Source organism: Lacerta agilis, chromosome 15, assembly GCF_009819535.1.
Source record: "Lacerta agilis isolate rLacAgi1 chromosome 15, rLacAgi1.pri, whole genome shotgun sequence".
Classification (NCBI taxonomy): domain Eukaryota; kingdom Metazoa; phylum Chordata; class Lepidosauria; order Squamata; family Lacertidae; genus Lacerta; species Lacerta agilis.
Window position 1 is genome coordinate 39617760 of NC_046326.1, and position 14893 is coordinate 39632652.

The following is a 14893-nucleotide window of genomic DNA, read 5'->3' on the forward strand; positions in this document are numbered from 1 at the left end:
CCTAAGAGCCAAACATGGCCCTCAAGGCTTTCTAGCTGGCCCTCAAAATTCTTCTTGGGCCACGCCCCTCTCCAACCCTGCTTTCTATTCTTCTCAACTGCTTCTGCTTGGAAGTAAATGTGTACAGTGGTACCTCGGGTTAAGAACTCAATTCCTTCTGGAGGTCCATTCTTGACCTGAAACTGTTCTTAACCTGAGGTACCACTTTAGCTAATGGGGCCTCCCGCTGCCACGCGATTTCTGTTCTCATCCTGAAGCAAAGTTCTTAACCCGAGGTGCTATTTCTGGGTTAGCGGAATCTGTAATCTGAAGCGTCTGTAACCTGAAGTGTCTGTAACCTGAGGTACCACTGTATTCTAGAAATAACTTGCTTGGATGGAGGGGTCTGAGAGTATGTGTACAAGCTAGCCTAGTTTAACTCCAAAGATAAAATTAACATTCGTGGCTCCTCTGGCCCCGCCCCCCACTAGCATGTGGCCCTTAAGTGGTTGCCCAGGAGAGAATGCGGCCCTCCGGCTCAAAAAGCTTCCCTGGAATATTAGCTTTATGGGGCTACTGTATATTTCTGTAATGGCCAAACAGCGTTTTTCAGTATTAGCCTTGATCAATTACCAATTGATATTCCCTTTCCAACAATTATGTGTAAACCACCTTGAGGTGGTGGTTTAGAAGGTGACTAATAAACTAACAACACAACAGAAAACTCAAAAAACAGGTTCGACATTCCTGGTTAGCAAGACCGGGGGAATGTTGATGCCCCCACAAAACAGAACACTGTTCCCACAAGACGTGTGAGGTTTACCTATTTCTTTTTTCTACTTCAGCAACAAGCTCATCCGTGGAGAACTGCCCTCTCACAACCAGGATCAGGCTCTTTATGACGTCTTCGGAGCAGTCCACGTCAAGCAAGCCCCCGATGACCACAGGGAGGCGACTCGGGTTCACCTGCAGCAGCACCAAGAGGTCATTAAAGCAGCAAAGCCACAATCACATGCAACAGGCTCCAAACCTCACACTCCCCACTCACGTTGCTGCCCAAAACAAGCTTCAGCTTACGTGGCGGGACAGCGAAGGATGCAACCCTGGGGGGAAGTCAAGCAACCATCCTCCCAGACCCCGCCAGAAGGCGCCCCCTTGTTCTGGGTCGCTTTGGCTCTATCAGCGTAGGAATCCAACAGGGAGACCACCCCCAACCTTTGACTATACAGTACACCTTGGCTTCCGAAAGCCTTGGTACTCGGATGTTTTGGCTCCTGAATGCCGCATACCCGGAAGTGAGTGTTCTGGTTTGCGAACGGTCTTTGGAACCCGAATGTCTGACACGGCTTCCGCTTGGCTGCAGGAGATTCCTGCAGCCAACCAGAAGCCGCACTTTGGTTTCCTAACCTTTTGGAAGTCGAACAAACTTCCGGAACGGATTCCATTCGACTTTCAAGGTACGACTGTATTTCATTAGACACACTTTTGACATTGCGGGTCGCTATATAAGAGAGGTTTAAAGCCAGTTAACTACAAGTTAGATTCTGTACAGACTAGAAATCCAAGACAGCAGCCCAATGAGATTAAAGCCAGACTGCTGCTTATTTATTTAAAGAAATATATACTGCTATTTCGTTTTTAAAATATATCAAAGCGGCCTACGGCAGTGATACATTAAAAACATACAATAAAAGCCATATTAAGACATCAATTAATTATTGTGGACAGATGCATGCAAATGGCATGGTTATTGTACTGGACTATGGCCTGGTTGCCGGGGGGATAAAATGGGGTGGGGGAGAACGATGCATGCCACCTTGAACTCTTCGGAGGAAAAGCAGGATATCAACGTAATGAATGAAATAAATAATATTCTTAATTGTCTGCATAGGCGTGGCAGGACGAGAAAGTTTTCAGCAGCTGCTTAGAAGCTGAAAGAATCAGAGAATCAGAGAATGCGCCTGTTGGAATTTCTATTGGCACAGTATTTCATAGAACTGGGCTGATGACACTAAAGGCTCCATGTCTTGTTTTTAATCAGATGAGCCTCATCAACTTGGGGAATGACTGATGAGGTAGATGATCTCATTGACTGAGCTCAAGTTTAAGTGAGCACCACCATTTCTTGACTGTGTCAGCTTGTGGCAAAGAGCCGCCAGTGAGCCAAGGTGGCTCATCAAGGAAGGGCTGGTGGTTCCCCTTTTCAGGAGTTATAACCACCTGCTTCTTACCTTCTGCACGTAGATCTCAATGTATTTTTGGAGGTTGTTCCTGTACAAGTACAGCACTAGATCGTGCACAAAGTCAAAGCGGTCGCAAACGATGATCAGTGGGAGCTGGTCTGTCAGTTTTGCTTCCTGCAAAAAAAAGGGGAGAAATCAAGGTTTGAATGAACTCCTCCTCCCACTGCTTTCCTGAAGAGGGCTGTAACTGTGCTGTGAAAAGCAAGTTTGGCGAGATGAAGTCATTTATACACCCTAGGGACAGACAGGTTTCTATCCAAATTTAATGTAATGAGCTTATTTACAGACTTGGTTCTTCTTTACAACCATGCATGTCCCAAGGTCTTATCCTGCTCCAAGCTCCCAATTTATTATTTTTGTGGTTTGTTTGTTTTTTAAATCAGTCATCAAGTTTACAGCCATAGCTTCACGCTTTGCAGACAGTTTTACAAAAAGCACAAGACGACAAAAGGATTACGAGCCTAGACTAGGCCTCAGCATTTGCCAACTGCTACAAGTTACACAGTGCGCAGGATCAACTCTGGGATTGTGGAGGCTAATGCAGATTAAGGCTTGCGTTAATACCAAAGGGTGGCGTGTTTAGAGTAGTTGAGCCCTTTCACCTTGCACTTCCCAGTCATGCCTGCCTGATCCCCTCAGGCAAGTGAACAATTTCTGGGTAGCCAAATGGAGGAAGCTCTTGCAAACTGGAGAGAGAGTGGATTCTTGCTTGCTTCCATCCTCCTTTTTTGGGCCAAAAGCACCTTGATCTGAATGCAGTGTCTTCTAATCCAGTCTCTTAAAACAGGATCTGCTTACAGAGCCGGTTGGTGCCCATTGGGACCGGTGGGAAGACTAACAGCAGGTGGCACCACAGCCAACAACAGCAACCTCATTCTAGTTTTGTCCCCAATCCTCTTCCTTGCCAAGTTTTACAAGGGCAACAATCCTCTTGTGGGGACCTTAGCAACTCTTCCCCAGCTGAGGATGAGGGGAGCAACCCAAGGACGAGATGCAACCCAAACACATAGCGGAAGCAACTTGGAAAAAGTGGCCAACTTACAAGGGTCTATCGCCCCAACTCAAGAAACCCTATGCAGCTGTTGCAATTTGTTATGTGTCGGTATGAAAGGCTATCCCTCCTCAGAGTAGACAGGTGGTTCCCAATCTTTTTTTGGCCATGCCCCACCTAAGCATCTCTAAAATCCTGATTGCCACCCTAACCCCGGTGACACAGAATTCTTATTATTCAAAAAGTGAACTCCTATTCACATGGAGGAAGCCTCAAAGGCCATTATCGTCGTCTAAGCAAGCTTCCAAATTGCCCCCCTTAAAAATTAAATTGCCCCCCTGTGGGGCATACGCCCCACGTTGGAAACCACGGGAGTAGACCCACTGACGTAAATAGGCATAACTAGCTTGGTTCGTTAATTTCAATGGGCCCACCCTGAGCAGAATTTCGTTGAATCCAACTCCATGACTCCTAGTAATGAAATGATAGGTAGCGTTCTTCTCTGTGAATGACATTTGAAAGCAAGGTGTCAAGGTCACACACGCACGCACAAGAAAGGATTGTGTTCTAAGAGGAAAATTAAGCCACCACACACACTCACACAGTTTTTCAAGGCTGCTAATCCCAGGATACAAGCCTCTACACTAAAAGTGGACACTGAAGGAGTTAACAGATCGGGGAGATTTCTATGCTGGAAGGTTTACCTGGTACATGTCCTGAACATCCCACAGACACAAGGATCAGCACAAAAGACAACACACTGATCAGGAAATGGTTGACTCACAAACACACGCAACTCAAAACCGCTGCTTATAAGCTGACTTCAAAGACAACTGCTAGACTACTTTACAAGGGTCCCAAAACCTCTTCCTTTGCTCTAGCTCCTCACACCATCCCCACTAACAAGATCTATTCCTCCCTAAGGGTTGTCCCCCATGTTAGCCCTATTCAGAGTAGACCTACTGAAGTGGATGGATATGGCTAACCAGAGCTGCCACAAGTGTTGAGCAACTTTGGTTCAGGGCCAGGAGTGGGGAACCTCTGGCCCTCCAGATGTTATTGGACTCCCAACTCCCATCATCCTGGATCAATAACCCTACTGGCAGGGGCTGATGTGAGTTCTGCACCAGCAACAACTGGAGGGCCACAGGTCATGGAACCATAGAATTGTAGAGCTAGAAGGGACTCCACGTGTCATCTAGTCCAACCCCCTGCAATGAACTCAAGTATCCGTGACAGATGGCCAGCCAAGCTCTGCTTAAAAACCTCCGAGGAAAGAGTCCACAACCTCCCGAGACCGTTCCACTGTCGAACAGCTCCTTCGCCTGTGATTTAGCCCTTTGCTCTGCCAAATTGCCAAAATCAATACCTAGCTGTATCTTCAGGTGGTGGCATTTTCGTAGAATCACAGAATTGTGGTTGGAAGGGACCCCCGAGGGTCACCCAGTCCAACCCCCTGCAATGCAGGAATGTTTTTAACAAAATGCACGTGTTCTTTTAGGAATCAAAGACCTATTATATTCCAACAGATTTATCAACGGCCTGAGCTGTGCTGTTATTTCCACCACCAAAATAAGAATTAAAAACCACAAGCCGATGATAAGCTGGCCTCGCAGAGGATTCTCCAATCCTTTTTTTACCTTGAGGAAGTTCTTCACCCGCTCTGGGTCATAGCAATTGCTTTCTCTGCAAATCCTTTCCACCTCTTTAATCTGGCCTGTCTTGCAAGCAGCCTGGATGTATTTGAAGTGCACATCTGGGTCCTGACTGAAGTTGACGATGGAGCCCAGGAAATAGAAGAGACCTAAGTGGGGGGGGGAGAGTAAAGAAGAGACTTTAAAATTAAATGCCATTATCTTGGGAATCAAGTGGAGCAATTGTACGATTGTGGGACCAGTTTGTGTAATACAAGTTCCTGCAGGACTGTGGGAAGACTACTCTCTGTGTACAAGGAATGTTCATGTAGGGCAAGGGAGGAGGAACCTTTCAGACTGAGCACCACATTCTCATCTGGGCCACATGCCAGGGGTGAGCACATCAACCTTTGTGCACTAGGCTCATTTCTGCAGACCCACACGCCCTGTCTGTCCTCGGGGTGCGAGCCCCATCTCACCCCAGCCACACCCCCTCACATTCTTCACCAGATCTGCTTTGCACCTTCAAGTGAACTTAGCCTGGCTGGAAATGTGCCCTTGAACTCTGACAGTGCCTCTTACTCAGCTGGTTGGAGGATAGAGAGAGGTGTGTGCATTTGTTGTTTTATTTTATTTATTACATTCACACCTCAACTTTTCCTCCAAGCAGCTCAAGGTGGTGTACCCGATTCTCTTCCTCCCAATTTTATCATCATAACAACCCTGCGAGGGAAGTTAGTTAGGCTGAGATGGAGTGACTTGCCCATTGCCTGGTGAGTTTCATGGCTGAGCAGGGATACGAAGCCTGGTCTCCCAGGTCCTAGCCAGACACCCTGATCACAGCACCACATTGGCTCAGCTTACTGTACGAAAGGAACCCTTTACATTCATTGCTCCGTGCACTTTTGCTTCTGGCCCTGGACACCACTAAGCAAGTGGCCCCCCCAGGAGGGGATATGCCCCCCCCCCGGCTGAAATAGGTTCCTCATCCCTGTGGCGAAGAGCCTGAGGTGGCCAAGTCGCCTTACCTTCAAAACTCTTGAAAGATTCGAAGAGTTCAATGAGGGACTGGGTCGAAAGCTGCTCGTGGTACTTTGAAGCAACCTGGACGCATATCTGCAAGTTCTGGCGGATGTTGGCCGAGAGCATCGCCCGGAGGCATTCGAGGGAGTCTTCCACCGAGAGCGAGCCAAAGTAGTTCACCAACCACTGCAGGTTAAAAGCAGGCAGTCAAAAAAAGAAAGGAAGAAAGAAATCTAACCCATGGTATTGTTCTAAGTCCCATTTGCACACAGCAAGCACCCAAAGCAGAGGACTTGAACTGGTGGAATCTACCATCACCATCAGTGATGGAAAGACTCATTTCAAAATACAGCTGGTTTGGGACCCTGTACCTCGGGGTTGAGAAGGTGAGTGTGGACGACGGCCCGCTTGATGTCATACAAGTCGGTGAAGTGTTCCAGGGCTCTCTGGAGGAGGCCAGCTTTCTCGCACAGCTGGGCAATGTGGGCTCGGTCGTAGTGGGTGAACATCTGGTTTCCTAGGATGGCATCAGCAACCTGGAAGGAAAGGGAGATTTGGCAGTCAAAAGGGAGGCTTCATTCTACACTTACGGCTTTGCCACCAGATGTAAACTTCTAAGAGGCTACAAGGAAAGCCAGTGACGTGGTACGGCAAGCCTCAAATATATTTCCTCCCATGTGCTCAGAGAATCCATCGTCAGGGGTAAAAGCAGCCTGCTTGGAGAAGTAGGGATATTCCAGGCATTTCTATGGGGCGCCTGCTCTGAATTTCTTACTTAAGAAGGCTCACCAGGGCTGCCCATTCACAGCTTTAGAACAACACCACAACCACAACCTCCATTTTCAGGGGACTCTTTGTTTTGTGTCTTACCAGATTGATGCAGCCACCTCTATTTCTTATTGTTTTGTTTACAAATCAGAGCACTAGACTGAACAACTATTTTGAATTTCTATTTTTAACACATATTGAGGCTCAAGCATGCTTAGATACAGCTGCAGAAATATTCATTCCACAAATCAAGAAAGGGATGAGTATTTAGACAAGGTTTCTGGAGCCTTAACTCTCTTCATCCCTTGCCACTGACCACGCTTGCTGTGGCTGATGGGAGTTGTAGCACAGGAACACCCAGAGGCCCAACGGTTCCCCCCCCACCTGATCTAGACGGTGCAGTTGCTTTGAAGCAACTCACCAACTACTGGATAAAGCGCAAGTTCAACCCCCATTTGGGTTGTTCCTGCAGCATTTGAGAACCGCAACATGGGGAATATAATCACGGAATCAAGGGTGCCGTCCCCGGAGTTACTGAGCTTTAGTCCAGAACACCCACCTGGTTGCAAAGTTTCCATACTCCCCCAAAAAGCACCTACCTGAGGGGCGTGCATGAGGTTCATTTCAAGCAAGCGGGTTTGCAAAGGTCCCTCGGATGGGCGGTTGTTTTTCAGGGCATCCAATAAAAAGGCTGTGCACTGCTGAATCAGGTTGTACTCCATGAACACATCCACGATCTGGAGGGGGAAGAGAAGGTTCCCTGTAGAGCTCACACTACTCAAAACTGCCCTGAGGTAGGGAATAAAGCACCGTACAATTTGTCCCCCCCCCCCCAAAAAAAAATCCTGACTAACTATACGAGTTATCTAAATCAGAAGACGCTGTCCATATCCCAAGGCTCTCAAGGAGCTGCTTCCAGTCATTAACACTGACATAGCACAAATCTGCTCTTACTCACTCAAGGGACTTGCAAAGGGTGGGCTGGAACGAGTGGTTCTCCAGCTTTTGGGACTACAATTCCCATCATGCCTGACCATCAACCATGCTGGCTGGGCATGATGGGATTTGAAGGCCGGCAGCATTGGGAGAGCCACATAGATTGTGGCAGGGTCTCTTACCTGATCCTAGAAACCACAAATACCACCTCTCAAAGACCCAATGCATTACACCAAAAAAAAAAATGTTCCAGAGGGACAGAGGAACTTATTCCATCCCCACCCCCTTCTCATGTTTCTCCCACAACAGCTATTTACACTATTGCACCAGGTATAAATTATTGCTGCAATCGGTCCTGGAGAACCACCCAGTTTCCAGTGTTCATTTGTAGATGCAGCCTTTGGTATCTTCACAACAGCCTTGATTTATCTAGAATTATGCCTGTGGGGGGAAAGATTTGGCCACAGAATCACTTCTTAAAATGACAAACCAAGTTATTCCTTGAATTTCTTACTCCAATACCTTTCATCTAAAAATTGATACAAACACCTTTCCGGAGGGGCAATCAGTATTTTCAGGTTCCCAGAAGCCCCAAAAAAAGGCACCTCCTTTTTTTTCATGTTCAAGTTTTACTTACTTGGGTGATATCTGCAAGAGGTTCCTCATCCTGAACCAGCATTTGGGCAAACTGCTGTCCTTGGTCTGGGCTAATGCGCATCACATTCCTCAGGAGGAAGATCCAGTCGGGAGTGTAGCCAACCTACACACACATGTACAGAGAGATATTTTGTGAACTTTTTAAAGAGCCAGCTATCCTGGCAACTTCGAACCAGTTCTTAAGATCTGTTGCTGGAAGCTCAAGTTCTATTACATACCCCTGAAATGCTACCCCAAAACTGAGCCTCAGAGATGCAGGGAAGACTCTCTGGACCAGCCTCCTACTGCTACTGTAAGGTCCTTGGATGGTTGCTCATGAGTAACCAGGCAAAACTCCAGCCATTCCTTTAGTAGTTTTATTGTGCATACTATGTACAGTGCAGAGCTTAAAAGTTCATGTCTGTATCAAATATCTGCAGAATCCAGGAGTGGCCCCTTCCGGTTCTGACCCCAACATAAGAGCTTCGGTATACGAAATCCCCGCCTCCCCTCTTTTCGTTTCACCTCTCTACGCATTTGGGGCGACGGAAATGGCGTCCCTCTCCCCTCCCTCTGCGTGAGGGGAGTGCAGGGTCTCTCCAACATCCCCAGAGCCTCAGCTCTCAGTTCCCTGGGCTACCTCCCCCTCCCTACTGGAGACATCGCTGTCTCCCCTGATGGAAGAGGAACTGCTACTGGTCAGGTGGGAATGAGGCTCTCTGTAGCATCCTGAGAGCCCTTCCACCACCCTGCGCTGAGCCTGGGACAATCCCCTGACATCCACAATTTTCTGATTTGCCATGGACTATTTCCGGCACAGCTGGTCTTTTATAGGAATCCCACCAATCCCATTTTAGGCTTTAAATGTCTTGTTTATTGATTCTGCATGCTGCTTTGTTCATTACTGTTTCCTTTCCTTTCCTTTCCTTTTATTTATTTTTTTATTATTTTTTTGCAAGACGTGCTTTGTGCTTTTTTTTTTCAAAAGGAAGGAAATGGCCTAAAATATTTTATACATAAACTAGAAAGCAAGCCACTCTGCCTAAGCTTCTACATCAGAAGGGCTCGTCTCCTCTGGAGCACGTCCTGGAAAGGGCTTCAGCCAAGTACCATGGGGAAGGTCCGTAGCCCAGGGGTGCTCTGCATGCAGCAGGTCCCTTGCTCAAACCCCAGTGGCCTCTCCCGGTACTCTGCCTGAAACCCTGGAGAGCCACTGCCAAGTCAGTATAGGCAATACTGGGTTAGCTGGACCAGTAATCTGATTTGGTATAAGGTAGCTTCCTCTATTAAAACACTGCAGCCACCCAAACAGGCAAGCTCTGCTGATGCTGTCGATTCGTCCTGTGCTTCCATAGCTAGCTTCTGATCTCTCGTGCATGCTGTGTGTGTCAGAACCAACCCCTTCTCTCTTTCCAATGTAGTAAGAAAGTTATTCAGTTTTTAGCTATTAAAAAAATTGGGCACAGACACTTCGAAACAGCTTACGGTAGTTGAAATACAAAATTAACCAGCAGCTCCATGCCATAAAAAAGAGGTGTAAAGTAAAAGGCTCACAAGACTAAACTGTCTGGGGCAAAGATAAATAATCTTTCTGCTAGATAGGCCACCCTGAGGAGATCATCCTATCACTGGGGTGACACTGAAGTAGCCCTATCCAAGGTGACAATCCACCTAAGCTCTGAGGGTGCTGGGAATGGCCAAATGGTCCCTTCGTTCGCTGCTGCCAGTCGGCAGGGCCCAAGCAGGGCTGGCAAAGCGAGCGCCCCCAACTCCAGTGCCAACTCCTTGTTCCAGCCCAACAGCAAATCACCTTCTTTGCATACAGCACAATCTTCTGAACCTGCCCCGTCTCGGCAAAACACTGGATCACTTTGCTGGGAACGTTAGCCCTTAGGTAGACGCTCAGAGCCAGGGTTGGGTCCACAGATTTCACCAGGTCCCCCAGTTCTTCGGAGCACTCCAGCTGTTTCCCCCGCAGAAACAAAAACAAACATTTAAACAGATTAGAAAAGAGAAGCAAAATGACAAGGGCAGAGCTGCGAAATGTGCAAGATGGAATGGCCGGAGAAGAAACTCAGAGGGTCACCTGCGCACCTATGACCTCATACACACACACACACCACTGCCTGCCAGCCACCTTGGGTCCTGTGAGTCATACCAAACAGGGGTGGGTAAAGGGTAGAGTGGGACCAATTGGGGTTCCGGACTCCAAACGATTTGCAACAAATTACAATTGTGAGAAGAGGCTGTCGCATTTTAAATTTTTGTGGCCTGCCTGGGGAACTTAGTGTGAAGAGCAGGTAATAAATCAAAACAACTAGATATAAACTGCTTGATTTTTTTTTTAAAAAAAATCCTGTTAAGAAGTATTTAAAATAATGAGCGAAGCAGGCTCCCCACCGCCTTCTAAAGGAGGCAAACCAAAATGCACAGCTTATAACTGGAGACAAAAGAGCTGGTAGAAGTCAAACAGTTCTATAGGGCACGGAGCCAGAAGGCATTGGGAAAATGAAGGGGGTAGAGAATTCAGTGCCCTGGGTTTATCTGGGAAGGTCCTGGCAAATGAACACTGTTTTCTGTAACTAGCAATCTGAAGACAAGGTTGCTTTCTATGCAATGTGGCACTTTTAATTTTGACATTTGCCACAGCACGGATCTGTAGCTCACCAGCCCCTTAAGAGCAACCGCAACGCCCTCATTTATGGACAGCTGCTATTTGGGCTTAATGCACAACAGAGCCACTGAATTCAGTCTGCAGGAAGGGTGGATTTGGTGACTGGTAACCTCCTAAGCCACACTCCCCCACCCCCCACCCTTGAAAAAGACGTGTTTTACCTTGTCTTCCTTCAGCCATTTCTCCAGGAGCTGCTTGCGTCCTTGCTGGAGCACCGGCCGGCAGAGTTCGAGCGACTCATACTTGTTCAGCTGACCTTGGTCTAGCAGGATACCAAAATACTGGAGCAGCGGAGAGGTCTGACCTGCCTGTGCTGGGACACTCTGGAAGCGGCGGATGGTGTCTGGGGTACGCAAGATCCCCTTTGGAAGAGAGAGGGGTAAATAAAATGCATCACCTGTCCTTTAGGGGGCGTAATTTTTCACTATTTTGCCCGACCTTAAGATTAAAGTTATGCACACGTGCCCTCATTTTCCAACCTATCAGCAGACACAGAACTGCTCTAGTGAACCAGGCACAATCCAGTTAGTGGAACTTGCTATTCCAGCTGACTTTTCAATTTGGGTTTTTGCAATGGTAAATGGGAATCGTTGCCAGGAAACGGGCTGTTCATAAAATCCCAGAAAGAGTGAGTTATTGCCACATACTACCTCACAGTCCCAGTTCCCCCAACTGGGCATTTAGATTATGAACACAAAGGTAGTTACAGAGCTAGCTCTTTACAGACTGAGCAGCCCCCACGCTTATAACTTCCTCCAGTTAGAACAACAACAACAAAAATACGCATCTGTTTATAGTAACTTTCCATTTATGGTTCAGATGAATTGTGGTTGTTGTTGTTTTTTTAGAAAAAAATATTGTTTACTGTTTTTGATTGTTAGCCACCTTGAATTTCTTCTGAAAAATAGGCAGAGTACATAGGGTTGTTTGTGTTTGTGTGTGTGTGTGTGTGTGTGTGTGTTACTATTTCCACAGCACTTTTAAAAGAACAAGAGGACAGATCTCTGCCCCGAAGAGCATCCACTAGGGCAGGCATAGGCAACCTTCGGCTCTCCAGATGTTTCGGACTACAATTCCCATCATCCCTGACCACTGGCCCTGTTAGCTAGGGATCATGGGAGTTGTAGGCCAAAACATCTGGAGAGCCGAAGGTTGCCTATGCCTGCACTAGGGAAACAAGAGGATGGGGAAGGGTGTGGAGACAGGGGGAACAGGAATGCTGTGTTACAGTACAGCAAGTGAATGGGAGAGTTTTGCCAAAGGATTCACAGAAAAGGTGGGCTTTCAAGAGCAAAGGATTAGGTGGCATTCATGCAGGTGGACTCAGTAGCCCAGGTTGTATGCAGTTTTTCTTTGGATTTTGCTGGACCTCAACTTCCATCAGCCCCTGCATCTGCCAACAGAGATGCATGATGGGAGTTGTAACCCGAAGACATCTTGACTATTGTGATTCTGTTTAAGATGGGCTACCCATGTTCCTCTGCAACTTCATTCAGCTGCACACATTTAGCCCCAATTGCTAGAGGAGCGTGACTCCTACCTGCTGGTGTATAAATTCCCAAGCGGCAGCCAGGAATAACTCAAGCTGATATCTAATAGAGCACCTCCAAGGGTTGGGAGACAAGCCAAGTGAAGCAAGCATGCAGCCAGCAGTATCTGCAGCATCACACCCTGTGTGAGTGATCCTGCGCTCAAGGGGCACCAAAGCCTGGATGGATTAAGAGCCATTTTTCTATACCTTTGGGGCGTTTGCCGCCACCTTCGCTGCTTCAGAGTAGCTCCCCTGGGCAAAAAGCGCATTGAATTTCCGGGCAAAGAGCTCTTCAGCACCAGCAAGGTTGTTACGAACGGCCATTCGGAGAGCCAGGTCAGGGTTCTGCAGCACGTTGGTGATGTATGGGATGATGTTCTCTTCTTCCACACACACAGACAGAACCTGCGTTGGAAATATAAGAGAGAGAGAGATTTCAATAAGGCTTTTGACAAAGTCCCCCATGACAATTTCGCACCAAAGCTGGTAAAATATGGGCTGGATGATGTTACTGCTAGGTGAATTTGTAGCTGGTTGACTGACCAAACCCAAAGAGCGCTCACTAATGGTTCCTTATACTTGGGGGGGGGGAAGTGACAAGTGGGGTGCCACAGGGTTCTGTCCTGGACCCATTGTTGTTAAACATCTTTAAAAATGACTTTGATGAAGGAATTGAGGGGGTGCTCATCAAGTTTGCAGAAGACACCAAACTGGAAAGGGGTAGCTAATACTTCAGAATCAGGATTCAAGACCGCCTTTTAGAGAACTGGGCCCAAACTAATGAAATTAAATTCAATACGGACAAATGTAAGGTCTTACACATAGGCAAGAATAACCAGCTGCACAAATATAAGATATGGGACACCAGGATTGACAGCTACATGTGAAAAGGTATGTGGGGGTCTTAACAAAGCTAATGCTATTCTAGGCTGCATCAACAGAAGTATAGTGTCCAGATCAAGGGAAGTAACAGTACCACTCCATTCTGCCTTGGTTAGAGCATACCTGGAGTACTGTGTCCAGTTCTGGGCACCAATTTTAAGTAGGATATTGACAAGCAATGCAGGAATTGCAGCTAAAGAATCCCTGACAGATGGCCATCCAACACATGCTTAAAAGCTTCCAATGAAGAAGATTCCACCCTCTTCCAAGGAAGCCTGTTCCACTATCGAACAGTTCTTACCGTCTGGAAGTTATTCAACGATCTCCTTTCTTGGAACTTGAAGTCATTGGTTCAGGTCCTACCCTCCAGAGCAGGAGAAAACACCCTTGCTCCATCTTCCATGTCACAGCATTTAAGGTATTTGAAGATGGCTCTCTTATCTCCTCTGAGTCCCCTCTTCTCTGGGCTAAACATTCCTAGCTCCCTCAACTACTTGATTTCCAGACCCTTTAACATGGTAAAAGGTAAAGGACCCCTGGACAGTTAAGTCCAGTCCAAGGTGACTATGGGGTTGCAGCGCTCATCTTGCTTCAGGTCGAGCCAGCGTTTGTCAGCAGACAACTTTCCAGGTCATGTGGCCAGCATGACCAAACCACTTCTGGCGCAACGGGACACCGTGAAGGAAGCCAGAGCGCATGGAAACACTGTTTACCTTCCTGTCACGGTGGTACCTATTTATCTACTTGCACTGCTATGCTTTCAAACTGCTAGGTTGGCAAAAGCTGGGGCAGAGCAATGGGCGCTCACCCCGTCACGCGGATTTGAACTGCAGACCTTCTGATCGGCAAGCCCAGAAAGCTAGCAAAAAGGAGAGGCAAGGGTGGGGAGAAGAATCCCTCTCCCTGATAGGTATTTCACTTCATACAGGCTAAGCATTCAAACCCATGCCTTCTTCACTTGCTGTTTGAAATGGTGCAGTTTAGAATTGCACTGCTTTTTCTTTGTGTATGTATAGAGCTGCTCTGAGTTGGGGAAGCGCTCCTTCTTCCTCTGTGTGAAGGGAATGAGTCACTGGCCTTTTAGGCTTTCGAGGCCCAAAGGGAAGAAGAGAAGAGCAAAGACTCTTCTGCCAATAGCAATGAATCATATACTCCCAGTCAGCTCAGAAGGACATCATGCCACAAATCTGGATGTATATATTTATATATACATGCATTTATTTACATGGTTTACCAAGGGGCATTGGGATCCCAGATGGATGCCTGACAGGTCAGATTTGCATAGCATTCCAAACCTCAGTAAGCATGCAAAAAACACACACTGCAGACTAGAGTATTCACAACGTGACAGCTGGTCAGGGCTGTAACTCAGCACTCCCGGCTGCCCCCAGAGCCAGCGCACAGGCAGCACAGTTTGCTAATGTTATGCAAGCTGGTATAGGGATTGCCGTTTATTTTAAAAAATACTGATCGTTTCCAAATTTCTCCATCAATAGCTACTTAGCCACAACAGCCAAATATGGAGATTGCATTTAGTATCCCACCGAAGAGGTGATACAGGAAGATTTCATGAAATTCCTGCAGGTGTCCCCTTTG

General features: G+C 47.2%; 1 protein-coding gene across 4 annotated transcripts in view; it reads right to left on the reverse strand.

The window, feature by feature from the left end:
• Nucleotides 1-14893, reverse strand: part of CLTC (clathrin heavy chain) — a 76149-nt gene that overhangs the window by 22913 nt on the left and 38343 nt on the right. For all 4 annotated transcript variants that reach the window (XM_033171675.1, XM_033171676.1, XM_033171677.1 and 1 more), the window contains 10 exons: nt 12623-12820; nt 11046-11246; nt 10021-10173; nt 8212-8334; nt 7238-7375; nt 6242-6406; nt 5876-6056; nt 4854-5017; nt 2211-2336; nt 803-945 (listed from right to left, as the gene is read on the reverse strand). In XM_033171675.1, the coding sequence (XP_033027566.1) occupies nt 803-945; nt 2211-2336; nt 4854-5017; nt 5876-6056; nt 6242-6406; nt 7238-7375; nt 8212-8334; nt 10021-10173; nt 11046-11246; nt 12623-12820 (1592 nt within the window). The remainder of the gene's footprint in view (nt 1-802; nt 946-2210; nt 2337-4853; nt 5018-5875; nt 6057-6241; nt 6407-7237; nt 7376-8211; nt 8335-10020; nt 10174-11045; nt 11247-12622; nt 12821-14893) is intronic.